Source organism: Cebus imitator, unplaced genomic scaffold, assembly GCF_001604975.1.
Source record: "Cebus imitator isolate Cc_AM_T3 unplaced genomic scaffold, Cebus_imitator-1.0 Scaffold183, whole genome shotgun sequence".
In the NCBI taxonomy this organism is placed as follows: domain Eukaryota; kingdom Metazoa; phylum Chordata; class Mammalia; order Primates; family Cebidae; genus Cebus; species Cebus imitator.
The window spans coordinates 2,804,298-2,828,842 of record NW_016107498.1 but is presented as its reverse complement, the minus strand read 5'-3'; the positions used below and the strand labels follow the sequence as shown (position 1 = coordinate 2,828,842).

At 39.3% G+C, this 24,545-nt stretch overlaps 1 protein-coding gene across 3 annotated transcripts in view; it reads left to right on the top strand.

Annotated features, from left to right (window-relative positions):
• The window catches only part of KAT6A (lysine acetyltransferase 6A), a 115,191-nt gene extending 93,862 nt beyond the window's left edge, over nt 1–21,329 (top strand). For 2 of the 3 annotated variants that reach the window (XM_017545940.2, XM_017545938.2), the window contains exons 10-17: nt 1,787–1,928; nt 3,213–3,374; nt 4,420–4,513; nt 6,501–6,732; nt 7,464–7,671; nt 9,016–9,618; nt 13,042–13,354; nt 16,019–21,329. In XM_017545940.2, the coding sequence (XP_017401429.1) occupies nt 1,787–1,928; nt 3,213–3,374; nt 4,420–4,513; nt 6,501–6,732; nt 7,464–7,671; nt 9,016–9,618; nt 13,042–13,354; nt 16,019–18,681 (4,417 nt within the window). In that variant the 3' untranslated portion in view covers nt 18,682–21,329. The remainder of the gene's footprint in view (nt 1–1,786; nt 1,929–3,212; nt 3,375–4,419; nt 4,514–6,500; nt 6,733–7,463; nt 7,672–9,015; nt 9,619–13,041; nt 13,355–16,018) is intronic. The other variant, XM_017545939.1, reaches the window with a different exon arrangement.
• The last annotated feature ends 3,216 nt before the right edge of the window (nt 21,330–24,545 follow it).

The following is a 24,545-nucleotide window of genomic DNA, read 5'->3' as shown; positions in this document are numbered from 1 at the left end:
GTTTTTTTTCTAATTATCAGTAAAATGCCGTATATCTTGCCATTCCAAGGAAGTGGCATGAACTCATCATTTACCAGAGAAGACTTGACAGTAATTTTCTCAGAGATTTTTTTCCTTTTGATGTCAGCTTTAAAAATTTTTGGCCTTCTATCACAGACTTTAGGAAATAAATTGTACTTTCTTTTCCATCTTTCCTTCCTTCCTCTCTCCCTTCTGTTTCCAGAAAAGTAATTAGCATTTATTGAATATTTTCTGGTTTTTTAATTGATAGATAAAATTGTATAATTTATCATATACAACATGATGTTTTGAAATATATACATTATGAAATATGACTAAATCTAGCTAATTAACATAAATGGTACTTTATTTTCACGTCTCTGTGCTGAGATCTAACAGTTGGATTGGATGCCCTTAAAGTTGGCATTTATCTTTACCATAATTTGGAAAGCTTTGTGGTCTGTCACTGTTTTTTACTCTATCATTTTTATAAAAATTCTTTAAAAAACACAAAATTGTTTAGGTTTCTCAGATTCATATTGTAGGAAGTATTTAGTGTAATATTTAGCCCTCAAAGTGAAACTGTACTCAGGTAGTGTTACTTCTGTTATCTTCATGCCATGACAAGTTAAAATTGGTCATTGAGAATTTAGCACAGGTAAATAGAGGTAAGTAAAACAGTTATGGAGGGAGGTGCCACCCGTTACATCTACATAGGGAGACTCAGTCTTCCTCTTCCTTTTAGTATTCAGGAAGTGGTTTGGCAGTTGTAGGTCACCTGTAAGGCTTAGTAAATATATGTAGTGCTGCTCATATTAATGATGAAGTTTATAACTGGAGCCATTTCATTCTGTGATTTGTGGCTCTGGTGGTGAAGAAGTAAAAACATCTTCATCTAGTGGTTCCTCCCGAATAATAGGGCTTGAGGCAGAATGCAATGGAAACAAAGTAGCCAATGACTTATTGCTTTCCATGCTCTTAGCTCCTGCTTCTTGACTTAATTTACAGTGCCACTCATTATTTGTTTCACTCTGCTTGATTTTGGAGTGATTGTATTAGTATAATTATAAGCTGTGTATATAATAACAAGCTGTAGCTAGCTTTAGAGATTTTGAAAAACAATATTGTATACCATAGATGTTTAGTGATATTGTACGACAAAAGTTCCTTGAAAGCTTTCAGTGTGCTGAATTGAATGACAGTTTAAAAAATAAGATGTGAGGTTATGTGGGAAGAATTAATGCATCTTGTGAATCCCCTAGGAAATGTGGGAAAAAGCGTGTGCCTTTTTGCCTTTATTTGAGCATGAAATCCTTAGTATCTGCAGGATTCATGTTTCATAAATATACCTTGGGAAAAGCTTTAGTAGAATGTTAGATATTTTCAGATAAATTATCATAATATTTCAAAAGCTGCTTTCATAGTGGGAACTTGAAAAAATAGTTGTGGTCTTCACACAAATCAAACATTTTTTGTTTGTGTTAATCTACTTAGCAAATATTTTCTTTAATTCTAGGGTAATATTTTAAGCATAACTATCCAAATTGATAGCAACTAAATTAATTTTTTATTTCTTTTCATCTCAGTACTTAAATATGAGACAGGATACAGTAATTTATTTGAATTACATATTTTGTCATTTTACCATCCAGTATTTTTGTATATGCCGTTTTAATTTTTTTTAACCTGTTACCTGGGTAGCAATGAGAGGCAAAAAGATGACAATTGTGAAAGTTTAAAGTTCTCTAAAATACAAAACCCTGTCTTTTTTGTTTATCATTTACAGGCTGCCCAAATTGTATCTTTGTGAATTCTGTTTAAAATATATGAAAAGTAGAACTATTCTGCAGCAGCACATGAAGAAATGTGGTTGGTTTCATCCTCCTGCCAATGAGATTTACAGAAAGAATAATATTTCTGTCTTTGAGGTAAGGTAGTTGTCTTCCCATCCATTTCAAAAATAGGGCCACCTGTATTGCATCTATTGTGCAATTACTATTATCTTACTATTTTATATATCACAAAAAAGGAAAAAATACTGGTAATTATAATTTTTAAAACTTCATTTGATTATAAAATGCCAGTTGATTTTGTACATATTAAGATGTGATTAAAGTACATCTTAGAATTATGAAATATGGCATTTAAATGAAAGGATTTTTATCACTTATTTAAAAGGAATATCTCACAGAGATCTGTTTAATAGTAAATTTTAATATGATGATGATGTGTGCTCTGCTCTGTCTGATTCTCTATTGCTGGTAGTGGTGCCCTTGATCCTCAGTTGTGTGGTCTTTATACCAAGTATTAACTGACTACTTGCTTATGTACCCTGTTACGTGGTCTAACAGTAAAATTTCAGATTGTCAGGATCTCCTCAGTCTCTCACTTTCTTGGTCTTCCCTGAGACTTTAAGTGATCAATAGAGGAGCTCTCTACCTGGGAGAAGCTGGGGTAGGTGTGGTATAAAATACTGTTTGAAGAGAATATTAACTTAGCTGGATTGTTGAGTTCTGTTAGTATGCCAGTGTCTTGGGTGCTAATGTGGGCATCCATTGGCATTTTTATAAAAGAGAAAGCTCTGGCAACTCCATGAATACAGACAAGGCTGCCAGGAATGAAAGAGCGGAGTGCTTCTGAGCCTGGCCAGCGTGGAGCCTCATTTGCCACATGATAACTTGGGGAACCCACTTGATGCTTCTGCTTGGCAGTAGTTAGTACCCCCTCAGGTAGCTTCATCTGGGGGTAAGCCTGATCATGGTAGTTAGACTGCATTGCTTCAGGCTGCTGGCACAGATTAGACTAAATAGTTACATCTTATTTTACATAATAAATGTATTTTAGAAGGGTTGCGTTTAGACCTTTCGTTGTGTTAGATACTTTGAAAACAAAGCTTGCCATCGAAAGGATTGCTGCAATTCATCTTTTTATAAAAGCAAAAATTGCTATTTGAAAACCAGATTATCACCTCCTTATCTGGCTATTCCTGCTTTGTTGAAGGTACCATATTTTATATATTTGCTTGTCCTAAAACAGCAGATAACATAATACTGCCATTTCAAAGGCTAGCTTCCAGGTTCCATAGTGTTCTGGTCATGGACACCTTCTCATAAGCTGGACTGTGGATATCTAGAAATGCTTTTAATCGATATGTATTATTCTAGAACTGAAGAGACCATCTATTTACTATTTTGTTTTGCTTATTTCTCTAGGTTGATGGGAATGTGAGTACCATTTATTGTCAAAACCTGTGTCTCTTGGCAAAGTTGTTTCTTGATCACAAAACCCTCTATTACGATGTGGAGCCATTTCTTTTTTATGTACTAACACAGAATGATGTCAAGGGCTGCCACCTTGTTGGTTACTTTTCTAAGGTAAGTATGTCAGCTTAAAGTTTGTTTGAAATCATATGGAAATCTAAAACAATTTTTGCTGGTTCTCACTTGGGGACAGGACAACATGCAGCACTTCCTAGGTGTTATCTAGCTGTTTGGAAAGAATAGAAGGAATATTTGGAAATTTACCAAGTGCTAGAAGGTGCCTAGTAACATTCAACAGCCTGTATTCTCCTAGGAGCATGGACTGCTGGCAATACTCACGAGGAAGTTTTAAAATGACTTCTCTTCCCATGGTAATAACATGGAACTTGTGAAATAAACAGTCATTAGCTCTCTGAGTTCTGTCTGCCTCAGCTTAAATCTTCTCTTCTAATTTGAACTTTAGGCATAGAAATACGAGTAAGAAGGCATTTTGATTAAAGGACATTTCTTTTTTAATCTTCCATTTGCTTAGAGGGAAAAGTTTCTTTTCTAGTCAGACAACACAAAAGGTATACTTTTACTTAAGTGGTAAAATCCAAGTGTATGAAACAGTTAAGTGGAAGTACTAGCTTTTTGTAAGCATTTATAAGAGTTCTTTAAGTAGGCTACTTCATTGGTTAAATATGACTTAAAATATATTGACTAATTTATAAAATTATAAAGATGACTATTTTGTGTAAAGTTAGATAAAACTAATAGGACTGCCCTGAGTAGCACCAGAGCAGGAGAAAAAGAAAACTCTGACATAATTGATGAGTCTTCTCACTTCCAGAGTGGCACACTGACTGATTCATCATTTGTATCTTTGCAGATTGTTTGGGACCCAGATTCCAGTGCTGCCCCTTAGGCACTGATGTACTGTTGTTGATGGCATTGCTTTGTTTTGTATTTTTACTCTCCTGAGATAGTTGCTTTGTGGGTAATGGCAGTGACTTAACATTATCCTATCTTCTTCCAGTTGGGTATTTTTTTCTTGATGTATATTGCTATTCCCAAAGGACCAAGGCTGTGGTTTTGGCCATTAGTCTTTGTTTCCTAACAATTAGCATTATTATTCACTTTTACCAGCCTGTTTTAAAACTTGTATTTTCTCCACCAGGAAAAGCACTGCCAACAGAAGTACAACGTTTCCTGTATAATGATTCTTCCTCAATACCAGCGTAAGGGCTATGGCAGGTTTCTCATCGATTTCAGTAAGGATTATATTAATTTCTCATTGGTCTCTTCCGGTGGACCTTCTTCTGTATATATATTTTTAAAGATTTGTAGATGATTTGTTGGCTCCTAGTATCTTTTGTTGTATTGCTATATGAGCCTTTAAAAACCTAAAGCTACTGCTGGATGCTGTGGCTCATGCCTGTAATCCCAGCACTTTGGGAAGCTGGGGTGGGAGAATTGCTTCAGCCCAGGAGTTCAAGACCAGCCTAGGCAACATGATGAGACCTCGTCTCTACAAAAAATTTAAAAAGTTAGGCAGGCATGATGGTACACACCTGGTTAGTGTTCCAGCTATTGAGGAAGCTGAGGTGGGAGGATCACTTAAGCCCAGGAGGTTGAGGCTGCAGTGAGCAGTGGTACCCCTGCATTGCAGGCTCCAGCCTGGGCCACAGAGCAAGACTGTGTCTCAAAAATGGAATAAACAATACCTAAAGCCACAAGTTCCTTTTATTTTGGTTGGACATGAAATATTTTTAAAAAACTAATACGGAATAAAATTTTTTGTGATATATAGCACATACCTTTAATTTGCAACTGTTCATTTACAATGGAACTTAGTTTTATGCAGTAATAAGGTGCTAAGAACATTGTATAACTGCTTCAATTAGTGCTAATAAATACTGTGCCTGCCCTATTTTTGTTATCCAATTGTCTGAGAAAATGTGTGTATTTTTTAGTTAGGCTTTACCTAGTGGTTAAGCATATGCAACACATCTTTCAGTATCTGAAGAAGTGAAAGATAGGGAAAATAGTTTAATCTGAGTTAAAAAGTGACAGCTCACAGTTCTAAAGAGATTATTGTGGAACTGCATTTTGTTTTTCACATATTGGTAATCTTGCTTAGAAAGTTAGATGTATGTTTGCAATAAATGCCATAATGGTTATGAAATAGTAATTGAAGGGAATATTTTACTCAGATACTGCTATAAAATAATATTTAAATGAATATATGCAGAACTAATGGTTCAAACAAAAGATTTGGATTCCAGTCTTGAGACGTTAATTAAGGCTTTAGACTGTCCTTCTGTCCATATTTTATTGGAAGTATGTACTACTGGTTGTTTTACACATTTTCTAGTCTCTTTAGATGAACAGGGGATGGAACTCAGATTACTTCCTTTAATGTTAATATATTGTTTTGAAATAGGATTCATGATTAGACATCTTATATATACCATTAAATTGCAAAGTTAGGGAAAATATTTGAGGGGGGTGTGTGTGTGTTGTGTGTGAGGCATACAAACAATCTGTGTAATAACAGTATTGTTTATATTTACTTTTCCTGATACATGTTTTCAAATTATATTTTTACACTGCTTTTACATTTTCTTTAATGGCAATAAAAATACCTTTCTCTCCCATCTCCATTTTTGATGCTTTTCCTTAGAAGTTATGCCTTTGTTTTCCAGTTTTTGAGAGTTGTGCACTAGAGAGGACAGAGTCCACAGTCCACACTTAGGTTGGCAGTCCTGCTTGCCTAGAATTAGAGTGATAGGTAATTGTGAGGACTTTTGGTTGAAGTGAAAGCTTGTCATCTAATTCGCTCACAGAACTACAGTTTTAATAGGATTAACCTGAAAAGGAAGGCATTATTTTGTGCTTCTCAGTTCAGATATAGCTGTTGCCACCTAGTGTCCAAATAAAGCATGTAAGGCTTGTTTCCCCTAGGACGTTGAACTACAAACGGTTAAGAGTCCTGATTTTTAACACCTTTGAATTTTTTAACAAGGTGATTTATATTAACTTAGACAAAATAATACTTAGTGTTCAATACATATAAATTATGTATTCTTTCTGCAAATTTGTTGTATTAAAATAGTTTTGCAATTTTGTTCTCATTTTTTGAAGGAATTTACCTTTGGAGTTATTCTTGGTTGTAGAAGAGGGGATTATTATTTTGGTGAAACCAGTTTTTTGGAGTGGCTGACATATTTGTGATTTAGGTTATGTGTGATTCTTTAGGTTATTTGTTATCAAAGCGTGAAGGCCAAGCAGGGTCTCCAGAGAAACCGTTATCTGATCTGGGTCGTCTTTCCTACATGGCATATTGGAAAAGTGTAATATTGGAGTGCCTTTATCACCAAAATGACAAGCAGATCAGCATTAAGAAGTTAAGCAAGTTAACCGGAATCTGCCCTCAAGACATCACTTCCACACTCCACCACCTACGAATGCTGGACTTCCGTAGTGACCAGTGAGTATCACATCCTTTTGTGTACCTTTGAAAGATAATTACGTTGAAGCTTTTGGATCAGCCAGCCAGATTATTGATGAAAGGGCGTTAACTAATATAAATGATGTACTTGGTGATGATGAGATATCATTTTCCTTTCTAGGATATTTATTCGATTGACTATATATACAAACTTCTTAAACTGAACTCTTTTTCTGGTGTATTCCTCCTAATTTTTTGATGTAAGCTACTGAATGTTTCATCATCTAGTATTGGGAGCTCTTTCATAATACAAGAAGTAACCACTCTAGAAACAGTGTCATTAAATGAAGTACCCATGATAAATTTTCATATAAATGGCACAAAGTGAATATAGATTTAAAGGAAGAACAGACAGTTCACCATTCCCTAAAGTAGTAGAAAAAGGTCACAAAGAACAGAGGCATTTGAGCCAAATAAATGGAGATAGGAAAGAGAGTGCAGAAGAGCAGGTGAACTTCTGGAGTGGGCCGTGTGAGACGGCAGGCAGTGAGAACAGCCTGTGGCCACGGTAGAGAGCTAAGTGTTTGTCCTGCTTCACACTCCTGGCCATCTCATGTGGTGGGTCATTTCCACATTCCATCTTCGCAGGCAGGCTGTCTTTGCAGTGCCCATCATCTTCTATAGGCTTTACCAGGGGTTCTCATCTCCACATTCATTTCTGTGTGCATCTTATACATTGTTGATTGCTATAAACTTTTCTCTGGTTCCAGATTTGTGATTATCCGCCGGGAAAAACTTATCCAGGATCACATGGCAAAGCTTCAGCTGAATTTGCGTCCTGTAGATGTAGATCCAGAATGTTTGCGCTGGACTCCAGTCATAGTGTCCAACTCTGTGGTCTCGGAGGAGGAAGAAGAGGAGGCTGAGGAAGGAGAAAATGAAGAGCCACAATGCCAGGAAAGAGAATTGGAGACCAGTGTAAGGGCATGAATAGTCTCTATTTTTGACGACATAAGATACATTTTTGATTTCATGAGTATTTATGATAATGTATTATGATAATCTTTCACAGAAAAGTAAATTCACATTAGAATGTCAAGAGTTTTATTTCAATGCTGGAGATTTCAGGAAGACTGAGCCTGCTTTACTTTTGTATTTTTTAGCCCTGGGCAATTAGGAGACCATCAAGTTTCTTATAATGTGTTACTTATGACAAAAGTATTTCTTACCAAGGTGCCAATAAGCAGCTCAATTTTAAGCTGGATATTAGTTGAAAAATCTGAATTGAATCCAAATCCAACAGTTTTTAAAAAATGAATTGGAGGTTGGGTGTGGTGGCTCATGCCTATAATCTCAGTGCTTTAGGAGGCCCAGGCAGGAGGATTGCTTGAGACCAGAGGTTCAGGACAACCAGGGAAATGTATTGAGACTCCATCTCTACAAACAAACAAACTAGGGAAATGTAGCGAGACTCCATCTCTACAAAAAAACAAAACAAAATGAAATGGAGATAGATGTTCCTTAAATAGAATATCAAGGAACTATTGTAAACTCATGTATGTTTTCTAATGGGGCACCAAAACATCTCCTGCACACACAGGTCTTTTTAGCCGTTAAAGGGTTGCTGATGGACTGTACTACATGTGTCACTGTCAGTGTTTTTCTTCATGTGATCATATTTTTATAGCTCTTATTTTTTAAGCAGTGCTTCATCCTTTCAACACCTGTGTCCTTCTTTGATAAACATAAATCCCATGCCCCTCTTTGGTGCAGTTTAATTTTCAAAATAAATAATTCAGAATAAAAGTAAATTTTTAAATTACATAAATTTTCTTTCATATTTCTCAAATGCCTCCTTCTTCTTGCCCATGTTGCAAGATCCTGTCTCCTCCTCCCTGTTTATAAATTTTTATTTCACAGTCTCATTTAACATTTGCTTATTGAGGATGGTACTGCAGAGAGGTTCGGAGCACAGACTCTGGAGTCAGACTGCCTGGCTTTCTATCCCAGCATCTTCACTTGCTCTTGAGTGACCTGGGGCAGGGTACTTATTTTTTGTACCCAACACACCCTATTTGTAAAGTGGAAATGTAGTGGTAATGCTTCATATGATTATTGGGGAGATTAAATGAATAATGCATATACAGAATTTAAAACAGTGCTGAAACAGGAAATATTCATGTTAAATATTAAATAATTGATCATTTTGTTTTTAAAACTCAGCTTCCTTTTTTTCTCTCAGTACTTGAAAGGTCAGAAGAGATAAATGTAAGCAAACAAGACTGAAAAATTAACCAACATTGTTTTATTTTCTAAAATCAGGTGGGAAAGTCTGTGTGTCGTGAGGACAAAGAACAAGATTCTTACTCAGTAGAAAGTGAAAAGAAACCAGAAGTTATGGCTCCAGTCAGTTCTACACGTTTGAACAAACAAGTCCTCCCTCGTGATAGTCTTCCTGCAAATAGCCAGCCATCTCGGAGGGGCCGCTGGGGGAGGAAGAACAGAAAAACCCAGGAACGTTTTGGTGATAAAGATTCTAAACTGCTCTTAGAAGAGACGTCTTCACCTCCTCAGGAACAATATGGAGAATGTGGGGAGAAATCAGAAGCCACCCAGGAACAATACACTGAAAGTGAAGAACAGCTGGTGGCCTCTCAGGAGCAGCCAAGCCAGGATGGGAAACCTGACCTTCCCAAAAGAAGACTCAGTGAAGGGGTTGAGCCCTGGCGAGGACAGCTCAAGAAAAGCCCTGAGGCTCTGAAGTGCAGACTAACAGAAGGAAATGAGAGGCTGACCCGCCGCTACAGTGAGGGTGACAGGGCTGTCCTCAGGGGCTTCAGTGAGAGTAGCGAGGAGGAGGAAGAGCCAGAAAGCCCTCGGTCAAGCTCACCACCAATTCTCACAAAGCCCACATTGAAGCGAAAGGTAACACGTTTCTTTCCAGGTCTTCTCTTCCTCCAATTCCAGTTTATTATATTCCTTTTTGTTTTAGCTTACAGTTCTGAAAGAGGTGTGTTGCTTTATAAACTTTAAGCCTGGCCGGGCGCGGTGGCTCAAGCCTGTAATCCCAGCACTTTGGGAGGCCGAGGCGGGTGGATCACAAGGTCAAGAGATCGAGACCATCCTGGTCAACACGGTGAAACCCCGTCTCTACTAAAAATACAAAACATTAGCTGGGCATGGTGGCGCGTGCCTGTAATCCCAGCTACTCAGGAGGCTGAGGCAGGAGAATTGCCTGAACCCAGGAGGCGGAGGTTGCGGTGAGCCGAGATCACGCCATTGCACTCCAGCCTGGGTAACAAGAGCGAAACTCCGTCTCAAAAAAAAAAAAAAAAAAACTTTAAGCCTTTATGTATTGTAGCTCAAGATCTTTGCAGTGAACATTTGAGATGTGCATGTGACTTCTTTGATTCATGGGAATTCACTCGGAAATCATAAGCTTATTTAAGGGCTCTACCTCTTGGGATGCAAACAGACTTCTTTTCAGCCTACTGGTTTGATGTCCAAATCATGAGTTTTAGGAGCTTTAAAAATATTTTTAAAGTATGTACAGATTAGAAGAGTTGGTATTAGAAAAGGAGACCAAAATATTACACAATTAATTGGAAAATGAACACAATGATGCCCCACATTTTGGGGTACTCAGAGTACAGTCACTCATCTTGGGTGCTGCTATTTTCTCTGTGCTCTCCCCACTTCTCTCACATCCCTCCAGTGGTTTAACTTGGTCTCTCTTGCTTTAAAAATATTTTCTAAACTATATTCGATCATCTTGCAATTTCTGAATGATAGCCAATTAATTATTAAATAATGTAGGATGATGATAATGAATTCTCTTAAGTTGTTTACCAGAAACATTCCAGGCTTTAAGCATTACCAGGAGGCAGCCAGACTGAAGCGAGGCCACTCCCAGCTAGCTTCCAGCCAAAGCAGCAGCACAACCATTCCATTCCTTTCCTTTCCTTTTCCTTACAGGGCCTTAAAAAGCAAGGCAGGATTTTTTTTTTTAAAGAGAATAATATCTTCAGAGCAGTTTTACATTTGCAGAATTATTGCCAAGAAAGTACAGAGTTTGCCTATACCCCAGTCAGTTTCCCCTATTATTAATCCCTTGTGTTGGTGTGGTACATCTATCACAGTTACTGAACCAATGTGGATACATCACTAACTAGAGTTCATACTTTATTCAGACTTTCAGTTTTCCTTAATTTCCTTTTTCTATTCCAGCATCCCACCCAGCATATCACCTTACATTTAGTAGTTGTGTGTCTTTAGGTTCCTCTTGGTTGTGGTGGTTTCTCAGAATTTCCTTAGTTTCCGTGGACTTCACAGTTTTGAGAATGACTGGTCAGGTATTTTGTAGAAGATCCTTCATGATATTAGAATGGGGTAATATATTCTTAAGAGGAAGACCATAGAGGTAAAAGGCATTCTCATCACATAATTAAAGAGTGCCTGTTAACATGTATCTATCAGTATGTATAGGGAAGCTGGGAATGGTGGTGCACTCTTATAGTCCTAGCTATTTGGGAGACTTAGTCAGGACTATCACTTGAACTTGAGGCTATAGTGCACGATGATTGCACCTGTAAATAGCCACTGCACTCCAACCTGTGTGACATAGGAAGACCCCGTCTGTAAAAACAAAAAAAAAGTATCAAGTATGAGAGTATTTATTATCAATATGACTTTTCCTTGTTGAAGTTAACTTTGATGACCTGGCTTAAGATACTGTTTGTCAGGTGTCTACTTGTCTTTTCCCTTTTCCTGTGCTAGAAGGAAGTCGCTGTGCACAGCCACACAAGATTTCTACCCCCTCAGGATGGAGGCTCAGCATAAGTTATTTGAATTTCTGCTTGGGAGATTTGTCCTTTCTCCCTCATCTGTTTGTTTATCCAAGCATTTATTTCTATCATTATGGACCCAGATATTTACTCAGTACTTCAAATTATAATCTAGTACTACTACTTTTTAAAATTTGTTGCTCAAATTGTTCCAGCTTTGTTTGACCATTGGGAGCTCTTTCGGTTTCACCCTTCTGTTTCTTTCCTTTTTTTTTTTTTTTCTCTTAGATGGGGTCTTACTCTGCCACCTAGGCTGAGGGACTACAGGAATGCACCATCACACCTGGCTAATTTTTGTATTTTTGATAGAGACAGGGTTTCGCTATGTTGCTCAGGCTGGTCTTGAACTCCCAAGCTCAGGCAGTCCACCCTCCTCTGCCTCCAAGGTGCTGGGGTTATGCTGGGGTTAGAGGTGTGAGCCACCACACCTGGCCTTCTGTGTTTCTTTAATACTGGGGTCTTTTTGTTTTAAGCATTTCCTTTCTGGCACTACAAGATGCTTCAGGTTCATCTTATATGTTTCATGCCCTAGTCCTAGAATCAGCCATTGCTCCAAGGATCAGGGCTATTTTAAATCTAATTTGAAAATTACATTCTTGATTAGGACTAGTAAGTTTGAAGTAGAGAAAGGTTGAACATTGATTAACTCGCTGTTCATTGCATGATCATGAAGAATAGATCTTTGCTGTGCTAGCGTTTATATTGCCAATTTATAAAGTAAAACAAATTATGCTATTATGTTAAAAAAAAAAAAAAAGGCAGTTAGCTCACATGCAAAGTCATTGTGAAGTTAATGAATACATGCATTTGACTGAATGTGTGAACTTAAGTCCTGTAGCCTCTCTGACATCTGTAGAATGAAGGGATTGGATTAGATCATCTCTGGGGCTTCATCTGTTATTTTGTGATATTAATTATATAGTTGAAGCTATTTGGTCAGCCCAGTGTGAAGTTGTGGTGAATGTGCCTAAATTTCAGTAACAGATTTATTTTACTTTTAAAGTATTTCACTGGGTGAATACATTTCAACTCCATATTTCTACTTTCCACAACTTTTTATGAGTAGTAGTTCATGAAAATGGCATACAACTTTACTGATAGTTCTGCTAACCTTCACAGTAGTGCTATAAGACAAGGTGTTTTTGTTTCTCATTTGCTCTTAAGGAAGAGCTAAGGGATTAGCCACTGAGTCATTTCAGTATTAAAATGGGCAACTCTCTAGGGTGCTAAATTCAACTGAACTATTAAGAGAATTATAATGTCTGCTATTTGGAGATGGCTGCCTATTCTTTTACAAAGTTATATTCAGTTGTCTAACACCTTTACATTTGTAATAAGTATAGTACCTTACTATAGTATTTTGAAGTAATATTCAGAATGTTTTTGGCAAACAGCATCCTCATTTTATATGTACTAATTCTATTTGGTTTTAAAACTGTTTTCATTTTATTAATAGAAAAGATAGTGTTCATAACTGTAAATACTTGCTTTCTCTATTAAACAGAAACCATTTCTCCACCGAAGGAGGAGAGTCCGAAAGCGCAAACACCACAATAGCAGTGTAGTCACAGAAACTATTTCTGAGACCACTGAAGTGTTAGATGAACCTTTTGAAGATTCTGACTCTGAGAGGCCAATGCCAAGATTAGAACCCACATTTGAGATTGATGAAGAAGAGGAGGAAGAGGATGAAAATGAACTCTTCCCTAGAGGATATTTCCGTCGTTTGTCCTCGCAAGATGTACTCAGGTGTCAGTCCTCTTGTAAGAGGAAGTCTAAAGATGAAGAAGAAGATGAAGAGTCAGATGATGCTGACGGTATGTTTTATAGAACTCACTTACTGTGATTTATTGTCTTCAGATATACAACAGTCGCCGCGACAGACCCTTCAGCAAAAAGGCTGAAAAATGAACACACCCACTAAACAAGAAAAGGAACACTTGGCAGTCTCTAAAAAGTTATATTAAGTATATCTGTCATCATTTTAAAATGTGTTTTCCCTTCAACTCAGAACCTGTATTAATTTGCCTCTGCAGAAAATATCTTACTATTAGACAACTGTTTTTTTTTTTTTTTTTTAAGCCTAATCCTTTCTAATCCTTTATTAGACTCTTTAGTTAAAGGGGGAGTTGGACTTAGCATCAGGAAGATGTAGTAACCCTTCACTAGAATGTGCATTCTCTAGACTTAGTCTGTTTTGTTCATTGCTATATGCTGAGTGCTTAAGCCAGGCGCTTAGTAAGTAGTGTTAAATGGGTGAATGCTAAGAAGAAAATTCTTCAGAAAGAGCAGATTCATATAAACCGGAACTAGCTTCAGATCTGTTCAGGAATCTTTCCTGAATCCTGTCTGTAATATGTGTTACCCAACTAGTAATAAATTTCTCACAAATGGTAACAATAACTCAAAATAGATTTTATAGTATAGGTAAAAATTCAACTGTCAACTTTTAAAGTAACCTAGTTGTCATTTCTTCTCTAGCAATGCTGAAACTAGGTTTTATATATATGAGCCAGGTCAGAAACTAGTCTTTTTCACCCTAGCCTGAAGTTTGGCCAGTGTATCATGCTTCCTGCATCTGCAGTGTGTTTGTATTGTATGGGTGCAGAATGAGCTTTGTTACTTTGTTGGGTAAATTTGAAGAAATCTATTTGTCCAGCCTTGGTACATAAACCTTTAGCTTTCATGCATTAACTAATTGAGCTCTTTCTTCTTTTTTCCTCCCCCTCCCCCTCCCCTCCTCCTCCTTGCATTTTCTCCATTCTCGTATTTTCTATATAACAAATAATTTTTTAGTTTTTTTGAGATGGAGTCTCACACTGTCACCCAGACTGGAGTGTAGTGGCATCATCTCAGCTCACTGCAACCTTCTCCTTCTGGGTTCAAGTGATTCTCGTGCCTCAGCCTCCCAGGTAGCTGGTATTACAGGCGCATGCCACCATGCCCGGCTAATTTTTGTATTTTTAGTAGAGACGGGGTTTCACCATGTTGGCCAGGCTAGTCTCAAACTCCTGACCTCAAGCAATCTGCCTGCCTTGGCCTCCCAAAGTGGTGGAATTACAGGCATGACTCACCCAACCCAGCCAACAAATACTTTTAATATAGTGATAAGATGAATGAATTTTTTGCTCTATCATGAATGATTCTGCAAAGTTTAACTTGTTATGTTTTGAAATACATAACTATGAAACTAAAAATTTATTTTGTAAATTTGGCACTTTACAGTCTGTCTTAGATCATTTTACATTAAAATAGTACTCGTACCCCCAATGAAGTTCCTGTTGACCTAGGTTTTTGCTGATGTAGTAACTTTCAAGTTACTGCAAAATGTATCTTCTTAGCTACATTCTCACCCCTTCTTGTTCTTATCTTAGTATTCTTATCCTTTAAAAATTAATGCGGAATGTGAGTGTACTTAATGCCACTGAACTTCCACTTAGAAATGGTTAAGATTTTAAGTTTTATGTATAGTTTACCACCATTTCTAAAAAATGCTAATAATATCAAATTTATTTCTAATGAATGTAATTGGTGCTTTAATTTTTTCTTGTTTGTCTAGTTCTAAATGTCAGTTCTTGTCTAGGACTAAATGCTTTGCAGCTATTCCCATACAAACACAACATTAATTGAATAACTTCTCACATACGATCGCTCAGTTATGGCCTGGAGTAATTAGCTCATTATACAACCTGATGTGATGATTTGTGGAAACTAAGAAAATCAGAGAGATAACAAATCACAAGCAGAAAAGAAAAGAGGAAATAAGCTGATTTGTAACTTTTAGTAGAGACAACTTGATAAAAGTCTGACTTACTACTTATTTGCATCTTTGTAGAGCTCATCTCCGTTTTACAGATAAAGAAACCAAAACATGGAATAATTTCCCATAGAGCCGGTGATGGTAGTCTTGAATTGGTTTTTTGTTTTTTTTTTTTTTTTTTGGGAGACGGAGTCTCACTCTGTCACCCAGGCTGGAGTGCAGTGGCGCAATTTTGGCTTACTGCAACCTCCGCCACCCAGGTTCAAGTGATTTTCCTGCGTCAGCCTCCCAAGTAGCTAGGATTATAGGCGCACGCCACCATGCCCAGCTAATACTTTTGTTTGTTTTTAGTAGAGACAGGGTTTCACCATGTTGGTCAGGCTGGTCTCCAGCTCCTGATCTCGTGATCCGCCGGCCTCGGCCTTCCAAAGTGCTGGGATTACAGGTGTGAACACCCGGCTGAATTGGTTCTAACTAGTGTCTGATAATATAATGTTGACCAGAATTCTTTCATAGTTCTGCCAGTTCACTGTGTTACTTGGAATATGTCATTAGTTGGTTTTATCTTCTATATTCTTTAAAATGAAGACTATCAGGAGTTAGTTTATACAAGTAATTGTTTATAAAGTCATTTCTGTTGTACATGCTAGTCTCAGAAGAAGGAACTAGAAAAATATAAGACCTTGTAACCTGTCTTTATTTTTTTATCCTTCCTGTATAGACACTCCTATCCTAAAGCCGGTATCTCTCTTGCGAAAACGTGATGTGAAGAATTCTTCTCTTGAGCCAGATACATCCACACCTTTGAAAAAGAAAAAGGGATGGCCCAAAGGCAAGAGCCGCAAACCAATCCACTGGAAGAAAAGACCTGGTCGGAAACCAGGATTTAAGTTGAGTAGGGAAATCATGCCGGTTTCTACTCAAGCATGTGTCATTGAGCCTGTCATCCCTGTTCCTAAAGCTGGACGTAAACCCAAGATCCAAGAGTGTGAAGAAACTGTTGAGCCAAAAGAAGACGTGCCCTTACCTGAGGAGAGGAAGGAGGAGGAGTTGCAGGCAGAGGCAGAAGAGGCTGAAGAGGGCGAGGAAGAGGATGCAGCCAGCAGTGAAGTCCCAGTAGCCTCTCCAGCAGAGAGCAGCAATAGTCCTGAGACAGAAGCCAAGGAGCCGGAGGTGGAGGAGGAAGAAGAGAAGCCCTGTGTCTCAGAGGAGCAGAGGCAGTCAGAGGAGGAGCAGCAGGAACTGGAGGAGCCAGAGCCAGAGGAGGAGGAGGATGCGGCTGCAGAGACTGTCCAGAACGATGACCATGACGCTGATGATGAGGATGACGGCCACCTCGAGTCCGCAAAGAAAAAGGAGTTGGAGGAACAGCCTGTGAGGGAAGATGTCAAGGAGGAACCTGGTGGTCAGGAGTCTTTTTTAGATGCTAATATGCAGAAAAATAGAGAAAAGATAAAGGATAAAGAGGAAACCGAGCCAGATTCTGAAGAGGAGCAGCCTTCCCATGACACATCTGTGGTGTCAGAGCCGATGCCTGGGTCTGAGGACGACCACGAAGAAGACTCCCGAACTAAGGAAGAGTTAATTGAATTAAAAGAGGAAGAAGAGATTCCTCATAGTGAACTGGATCTGGAAACTGTACAGGCAGTGCAGTCTTTGACTCAAGAAGAAAGCAATGAACATGAGGGCGCCTACCAGGACTGTGAGGAAACTCTCGCTGCGTGTCAGACCCTGCAGAGTTACACCCAGGCTGACGAGGACCCTCAGATGTCCATGGTTGAAGACTGTCACGCGTCAGAACATAACAGCCCTATCTCCTCTGTTCAGTCTCACCCCAGCCAGTCAGTCCGTTCGGTCAGCAGTCCCAATGTGCCTGCCCTTGAGAGTGGCTACACCCAGATCAGCCCAGAACAAGGATCCCTGTCCGCACCCTCTATGCAGAACATGGAGACCAGCCCCATGATGGATGTGCCTTCCGTTTCAGACCACTCTCAGCAGGTGGTGGACAGCGGCTTCAGTGATCTGGGCAGCATTGAGAGCACCACTGAAAACTATGAGAACCCGAGCAGTTACGATTCCACGATGGGCGGCAGCATCTGTGGGAACAGCTCTTCCCAGAGCAGCTGCTCCTATGGTGGGCTGTCATCCTCCAGCAGTCTCACCCAGAGCAGCTGTGTGGTCACTCAGCAGATGGCCAGCATGGGCAGCAGCTGCAGCATGATGCAGCAGAGCAGCGTCCAGCCTGCTGCCAACTGCGGCATCAAGTCACCTCAGAGCTGTGTGGTGGAGAGGCCTCCCAGTAACCAGCAGCAGCAGCCGCCGCCACCACCTCCACAGCAGCCGCAGCCGCCGCCGCCACAGCCACAACCAGCACCCCAGCCTCCACCACCCCAACAGCAGCCGCAGCAGCAGCAGCCGCAGCCTCAGCCCCAGCAGCCTCCACCCCCACCCCCTCCCCAGCAGCAGCCCCCTCTGTCACAGTGTAGTATGAATAACAGTTTCACCCCAGCTCCTATGATCATGGAGATACCAGAATCTGGAAGCACTGGGAACATAAGTATCTATGAGAGGATTCCAGGGGATTTTGGTGCCGGCAGCTACTCTCAACCATCAGCCACCTTCAGCCTAGCCAAGCTGCAGCAGCTGACCAACACCATTATGGACCCTCATGCCATGCCTTATAGCCATTCTCCTGCTGTGACTTCCTATGCAACCAGTGTTTCTCTGTCCAATACAGGACTGGCTCAACTGGCTCCGTCTCATCCCTTAGCTGGGACTCCTCAAGCACAAGCCACCATGACACCACCCCCAAACTTGGCATCCACTACCATGAACCTCGCGTCTCCTCTGCTCCAGTGCAACATGTCTGCCACCAACATTGGCATTCCTCACACACAGAGATTGCAAGGGCAAATGCCAGTGAAGGGGCACATTTCCATCCGCTCCAAGTCCGCACCACTGCCCTCTGCGGCTGCTCACCAGCAGCAGCTGTATGGCCGCAGCCCATCAGCGGTTGCCATGCAGGCTGGTCCTCGTGCACTGGCTGTTCAGCGTGGCATGAACATGGGGGTTAATCTGATGCCTACCCCTGCTTATAATGTCAATTCCATGAATATGAACACCTTGAATGCCATGAACAGCTATCGAATGACACAGCCCATGATGAACAGCAGTTACCATAGTAACCCTGCCTACATGAACCAGACAGCACAGTATCCTATGCAGATGCAGATGGGAATGATGGGGAGCCAGGCCTATACCCAGCAGCCTATGCAGCCAAACCCTCATGGGAACATGATGTACACGGGCCCCTCCCATCACAGCTACATGAACGCTGCTGGTGTGCCCAAGCAGTCACTCAACGGACCTTACATGAGAAGATGAGCAAGATGGACTTGCAGTCAAAAACTTAAATATATATAAATAAAGGAAACTTTTATACTGACAAACCAGAGAAAAATGGACCTTTTTCCAGTTAAAATATTGTTGTAGATTTAGAGGAATTTTTCTTTGGTTTATTTTATTTTTTAGAAAACCTGATCTTCTTTTTTTTGGGTTCATTTTGTTCTGGGTTTTGGTTTTCTTCACAATCTTGAACATTTTACAGTAGAACTCATCTAAAAATGGATTTGGGGATGGGAAACATGCACAAAATCTTTTCATAATTAAAAAGAGCCTTACTTTCTTTACATACCACGTGGACAGAATTTGTGTAAAAGTGAATTATCTTTATTTTAAAATGTATGTTTTCCCTCACTGTTTGCAGCTCCCAATGTTGTCATTTTTAAATGTTATATACATCTCAAGGGTTAACCAGACCCTTTCCTCCAGACCCAACCTTTCATTTCCTACTTCATTCCAGCAGGAGGCACTTAGGGGAGACTCGGACGGGGACATGGAGAACAACCCAAGCTCCTTAAACTTATTATTATTATTGTTAATATTATTATTATTATTAATAAAGTGAGGCAGGAAAATGCTTCTCCTTTTAAAATCCCCTCCACTCCCCCCACACACACACCTCTTGAAACCCTTCCCCAAGAATGTTTCTTTATAGACGGACTTCATTGAAATCTTTGTTGTTCTTGAATCAAGTGTAATATAATTTTTTTCTTCTTTTTTAAAATATTCCCACTCAGCACTCAGAGACACAAAAATACTGTAAGTCTCAATTAACAGCAGAATCTCAGAGAAAAGCTGTTTGCAATCCAAATCCAGCCTTTGGAGGAATAGAGATGGTCAATTAACAATCAAAAAGAGGAGATTAACCTCTTGTTTTTTACCACCTGGTGAATCAGCCATAACGCGCACACACCACCCAGCCTCTTGTTTCTAGTATGTACTTTGAAATGCTAACTGAGGGTCTTGATGCTTGAGCCTTTGACTGATAAAACTCAAATAGCAGTCCCGAGTGAGTCGCCTCTTAGGTTCTTTCATGCAACGGTGGATTACTGTATGTTTTAGTGATTTGAAAAATAACTGACAAACCTTTGACACTGTTTATTTCATGTTGGAAGAGATGGCACAGATGTGTGTCAGAAGGGAGATCACGGTGTGAGTTTCATAGCTACTTAAATAAGATACCTCTAGTTTTTGTTTGTCTTTTGAGATCCTGAGTTCATCCCCTCTGAATCAGAGTGCACACGCGCCTCTCCTGTGAGTGGCTAATGAGAAGAGGGACGGACCGACCACCAGCACAGTAGAGCAGATCTGGACAGCAGGATGTTGGCAGGTCCATGTGTTGCTCCCAACTCCATTCCCTTTTCTCTCATGCAACCAGTTCGCCCATTCTCTTCCTATTACTTGCTCCAGGGATAGGTAAAAAATATATATATATATATATTCCATCATTAGAAGATGGAAATTATTATACCACTTGGTATGTGCAGTCAAATATCCAAAGGGGGGAAGTACTGCTTAAAGAACTATCTGTAAGCATTAAATTCTCTCCTTTATTTGTACATTTTATATAGGTATTTTTAAAGTACTAATTAGGCATTAAATTTTTTCAAATGCACAGGTTTGTTGGTTTTTTTATACACTTTAATTGACTTTCTCAAGCGTGCTAGGTAGAAACAGGCAGAATTCCACATCTTCCCACTCTCAGCTCTGAGCATGTGCAAGGCTGTGTAGGACCCGGTTTCTCTGTATATACTATTCCAGTTCCCAGTCATCTATGTAGAAAGTGCACTGTGCTGCCCTCGCCCTACATCTTCAGCTGTGTCATTGCTTCCTGGTTGGGGTGGGGACAGGGTGGGTCGGGAGGGAGGTATATTGGGTGGAGGGTGGGTCAAGGCAGAAGGAGAAGCTGTTGAAATGAGGGCTGTGAATTCAGTTTCTGTTGGTTTGCGGTTGTGTTTGGTTTTGTTTGTTTCTTTGAAAAAAAATTCAATCGGGCAGCTCCCTTTTCCACAAGCCTCTTTGTGACTGTAGAACTATTGTAGAAAAAAATGTTCTTTTCTATATTATAAAAGAAATTATCCAACACAGTAATATTGGTACCTGTCATTTTTTCACTTCTGTTTAAAAAAAAATGTATTTTTAGCAAGATAACTTGGGTAATCTTCTAAAAAAGAAATTTAAAAACTCACTGTTAGTGACTTTGATGCCTTTTAAAATAAGAGCTTTTTCATTTCATTCCATCTTTAAAATTTTTTATCTTTGTTGTAGAATATTAAAAACTATTTTAAGAAAGATAAAAATTCTCTTTAAAGAGATCTCTAGCGTGTGTGAATAGAGCTCCAGATGCCTCTAAAAGCCGCATGTACAAAGGAAGCCACGTCTATCCTGTCTGTTTATATTTGCTTTTCCTGTTTTGTAACCTCTTTGTACTTTGTTCATGGTGACTTGTAAGCTAAGGGGAAGGGGTGCCTAGATGCCTTTGTACTTCTCCATGTCATGCGCTCCTGGGCCAGTTGGCCTCCCTTCCTCTCCTTGTATGTAATATCTTTTTTTCCCCTTTCTAGCAAGTACTTTCAAAAGAACTCTGTACATTTTAACATAAAAAATAAATTATGTTGAGCCATTTTGGATGTCTGTCTTGCATGTGGAATTTTTCTCCCTTCCCAATATGTCAGAACTCAATTCTCGTCCTACACCCAGAGACCTATAAACAGCCTTTTCATTTTCCTCTTTATTATAGAAGCACAAGTTGGCCTTTGCCTTGAAATTCCAGTTTTCATTTATATCTGTGTTTAAATACCAACAATATGGATGGATTTTACTTTTCCAAAGAACATGGCCCAGTAACCCTACTTTGGATTTTGTAGGGCCGTTCATATGAAAACCTTCTAAAGAGATTTTAATTCCTGTTGCCTGCCCCTCTCCCCCACCATTCCCCGGCAAAAAAAGCAGTTGCAATAACAAGTAGCTCCTGACTTGTGATAAATTGGAATAATTTTTATGAATCTTATTTTATAATGTAACTATTTTTGAAGCATTCCCCCCGCCACCCGCTCTGCTCATTCTGCTTTTGTCAGAACTCAAGGCCCTGAACACTGATGACTTTTTGGTGTTGTCTTTTGGGTTGTGTTTCCTTCTCATCATTTAGAATTGTGGGCAGGAGGCAGATTCCAGAAAATCAGATTTCACTTTGGAAAACTGGCCTTAGTTCCTGGTGGTAGGCAGGGAGGCAGGTTCAAGTTTTAGCGGCCTCCACACTTTGCCCTTTCACACTGAGTTAGGAATTGAGGAACTGTATGTGACATCACCTATAGCAGACATTTGTTCTAAATTTCATGCTGTTAAAAGTTTAGGCGGTACAGTCATGTCATTGCCGGAAAAGGAATGGTTTGTGTCCCTTGATGTCTTGGCTGGCTTATATAACCATGATATGGACACAGGTTGTGTCACTGTGCTATGCAATTACTAGTGGATTGTCTTGAAAACTCTTTTGCCTTTGCTACTGGAAAGTACCTGCTTTAAGTGGTTTCAACATAAAGCAGTTCTGTTTTTTTCTGTATAAGAGATAATGTGGCCAAAGACCGTATTCTAGACTATATATATATATACACACACACACACACTATATTGCATTTAAGTATAATTTGAATTTATGTAATTCCATGTATAGCCAAGGAACGGGTGAATTGTTCATAGTAGGGGAGGTGCTCCTATTTCTTTGTCGTCTGTCCACCTCCTGCAGACAGTAGATATGAGAGGAAAGTACGTGATGCTCCATCAATGTGTGTGATACTGAGAACCCCGGTCAACAAACCTATTGGCAAACATTGAGTAACGAGAGCACCAGGAATCACATTCTTTTAAAGCGTTTCTGGGCACTTCAGTGGTGCCTGGCTGCTTTTGCAGCATGGTGACACCGGTATGAACTCCCTGAACACCAGTCTTACCAGCCTCACGATTGCAGCTCTTTAGGCGAAAATTGTCTCAGATTCTCCAAATCACAGCTCAGGCAGTGGTGATTTTTGTCACATTCCTTCCTCTAGTCTTCATAATGTACAAGATGTGGGTCAGTGGTGATGGAAATTGAAAGGAATAGTGTGAGAAAGAGCTGTCCTTGGCAGAACAGAGTAAGTAGGATCCTTAGGACGAGTGGTAGGGAAAAGGAGCTCTACTTCTTATTGATTTGACCTTCGAGAAACCTAAAAAGTCAAACGAATGATTTATGTAAATGAACTCAAAAGATCATTTAGAGTAACATTTTTAGTGTTGGCAAGCATCTGGAATTCTTGAGCATGGTAATCCAAGTAAAAGCCTACAGTCCCCAGAACAAAACCCAACCTGTTAATAAATTTCTGATAGTGGGCAGGATGGGTTTGTTATGTAAATTGTGTGGTTACATAACACAGACCCATAGATTTTCTTTCCAGAGTGACAGCTACAGATTGGGCTTCGTAGAGATCTTTATCTGTGTTAGTAAGGAGCCTACATACTGGTATACCAATTGCATAAGTCCTCAAAAAAGTGGCAGCTGTCATTTTTGCCTAAAATAAGAAAAGCTTGGGATATTGATGACTTTGGATTTTGAGGTCTTTTAAAGCCCTAGACAGAGATAGTCATAGAGAATGTTTTCCTGTGGCTATTACGAACAAACTTTCTGAGTGTGAAATACATATTCTTGTTATTTTAACAGAAAAAAATGTAACATTTAACTTTTTACTAAATAGACATTTCTGAAAGTCACATTTAAGCCATTTCAAAAAAGAAATAGTAAATGTTCTCTGGGATGGTGAGTTCATTTTTAACTGTTTTTAGTTTATACATGCACAAAGCTGAACCAGCAAGATAAGCATGATGAACTGAGGTCAGCTGTTGCCTGTGCTTCAAGTGCACACCAACATTTCACTTTAGAGCTGGCGAATTTAATTGGAATTTCTATTAATATGCATTGAAAAATGGACATATGCTTAATGTTGGAAGACATGAGCCATTCAAATCACCTCTCATTAAAATTGTCCTTAAAGAGCTTTTTGAACCCTAGGCTCTTATATTTTCAAAGTTTTATATAAAATCTTTAAATTGGTATCCTAAGTTTAAAGTCTATTGTGAACAAAGTAAAGAAAAACGTTCATACATAACTTCCTTGCTAGGACTGAGGCTCTGTCCCATGTACAAGCAAGTTTTACTGGTTTAATTGATTTGCTATATTTAGTAAAATTGCTTGATTTAATTTTTTTCTTTTTTTTTTTTCTTGAGACAGAGTCTGGCTCTGTAACCCAGGCTGGAATTCAGTGGCACGATCACAGCTTACTGCAGCCTCGACCTCCTGGGCTCAAGCGATCCTCCCACCTCAGCCTTTCCAAATGCTGTAGTTTTCTTTTTAAAAGAAGGTTAATAAAGCAGTTGTAGTCAATTACGTTAAAATGATTGAATTTGATCATAGTTTTCCAAAGAAAATGAAAACATTGACAGAGACAGTGGTTAAGGCTTTACTAAAGGCAAGGGCTTCTTGCAAAATAGGATAATTACATGATTTCAAAGAAGTTTGTCTTACTTCCTGTTAAGAGAAAACAGCTACAATTAACTGGAACTCCTAACCTGACCTCCTCAAAGGATGATTCAAAGTTGGAAATCTGAAAACCGAATAATATGGAATATTGCAAGAACAACTTTAAAGGGCCAGGGAAGTAGTTCAATTAAAAGAACAGAGGAATACAAAGCAAAGCAGACCTAAGCCAGCTACTGCCATTCACCTTTGCTGAGTCACTGCACAGCGATCTCAGTTTGTAGTGCTGCTGTCGGGCAGCTCCCTGCCCTGTAGGGTCTGCCATGCTGCCAGTGGGCTTCTC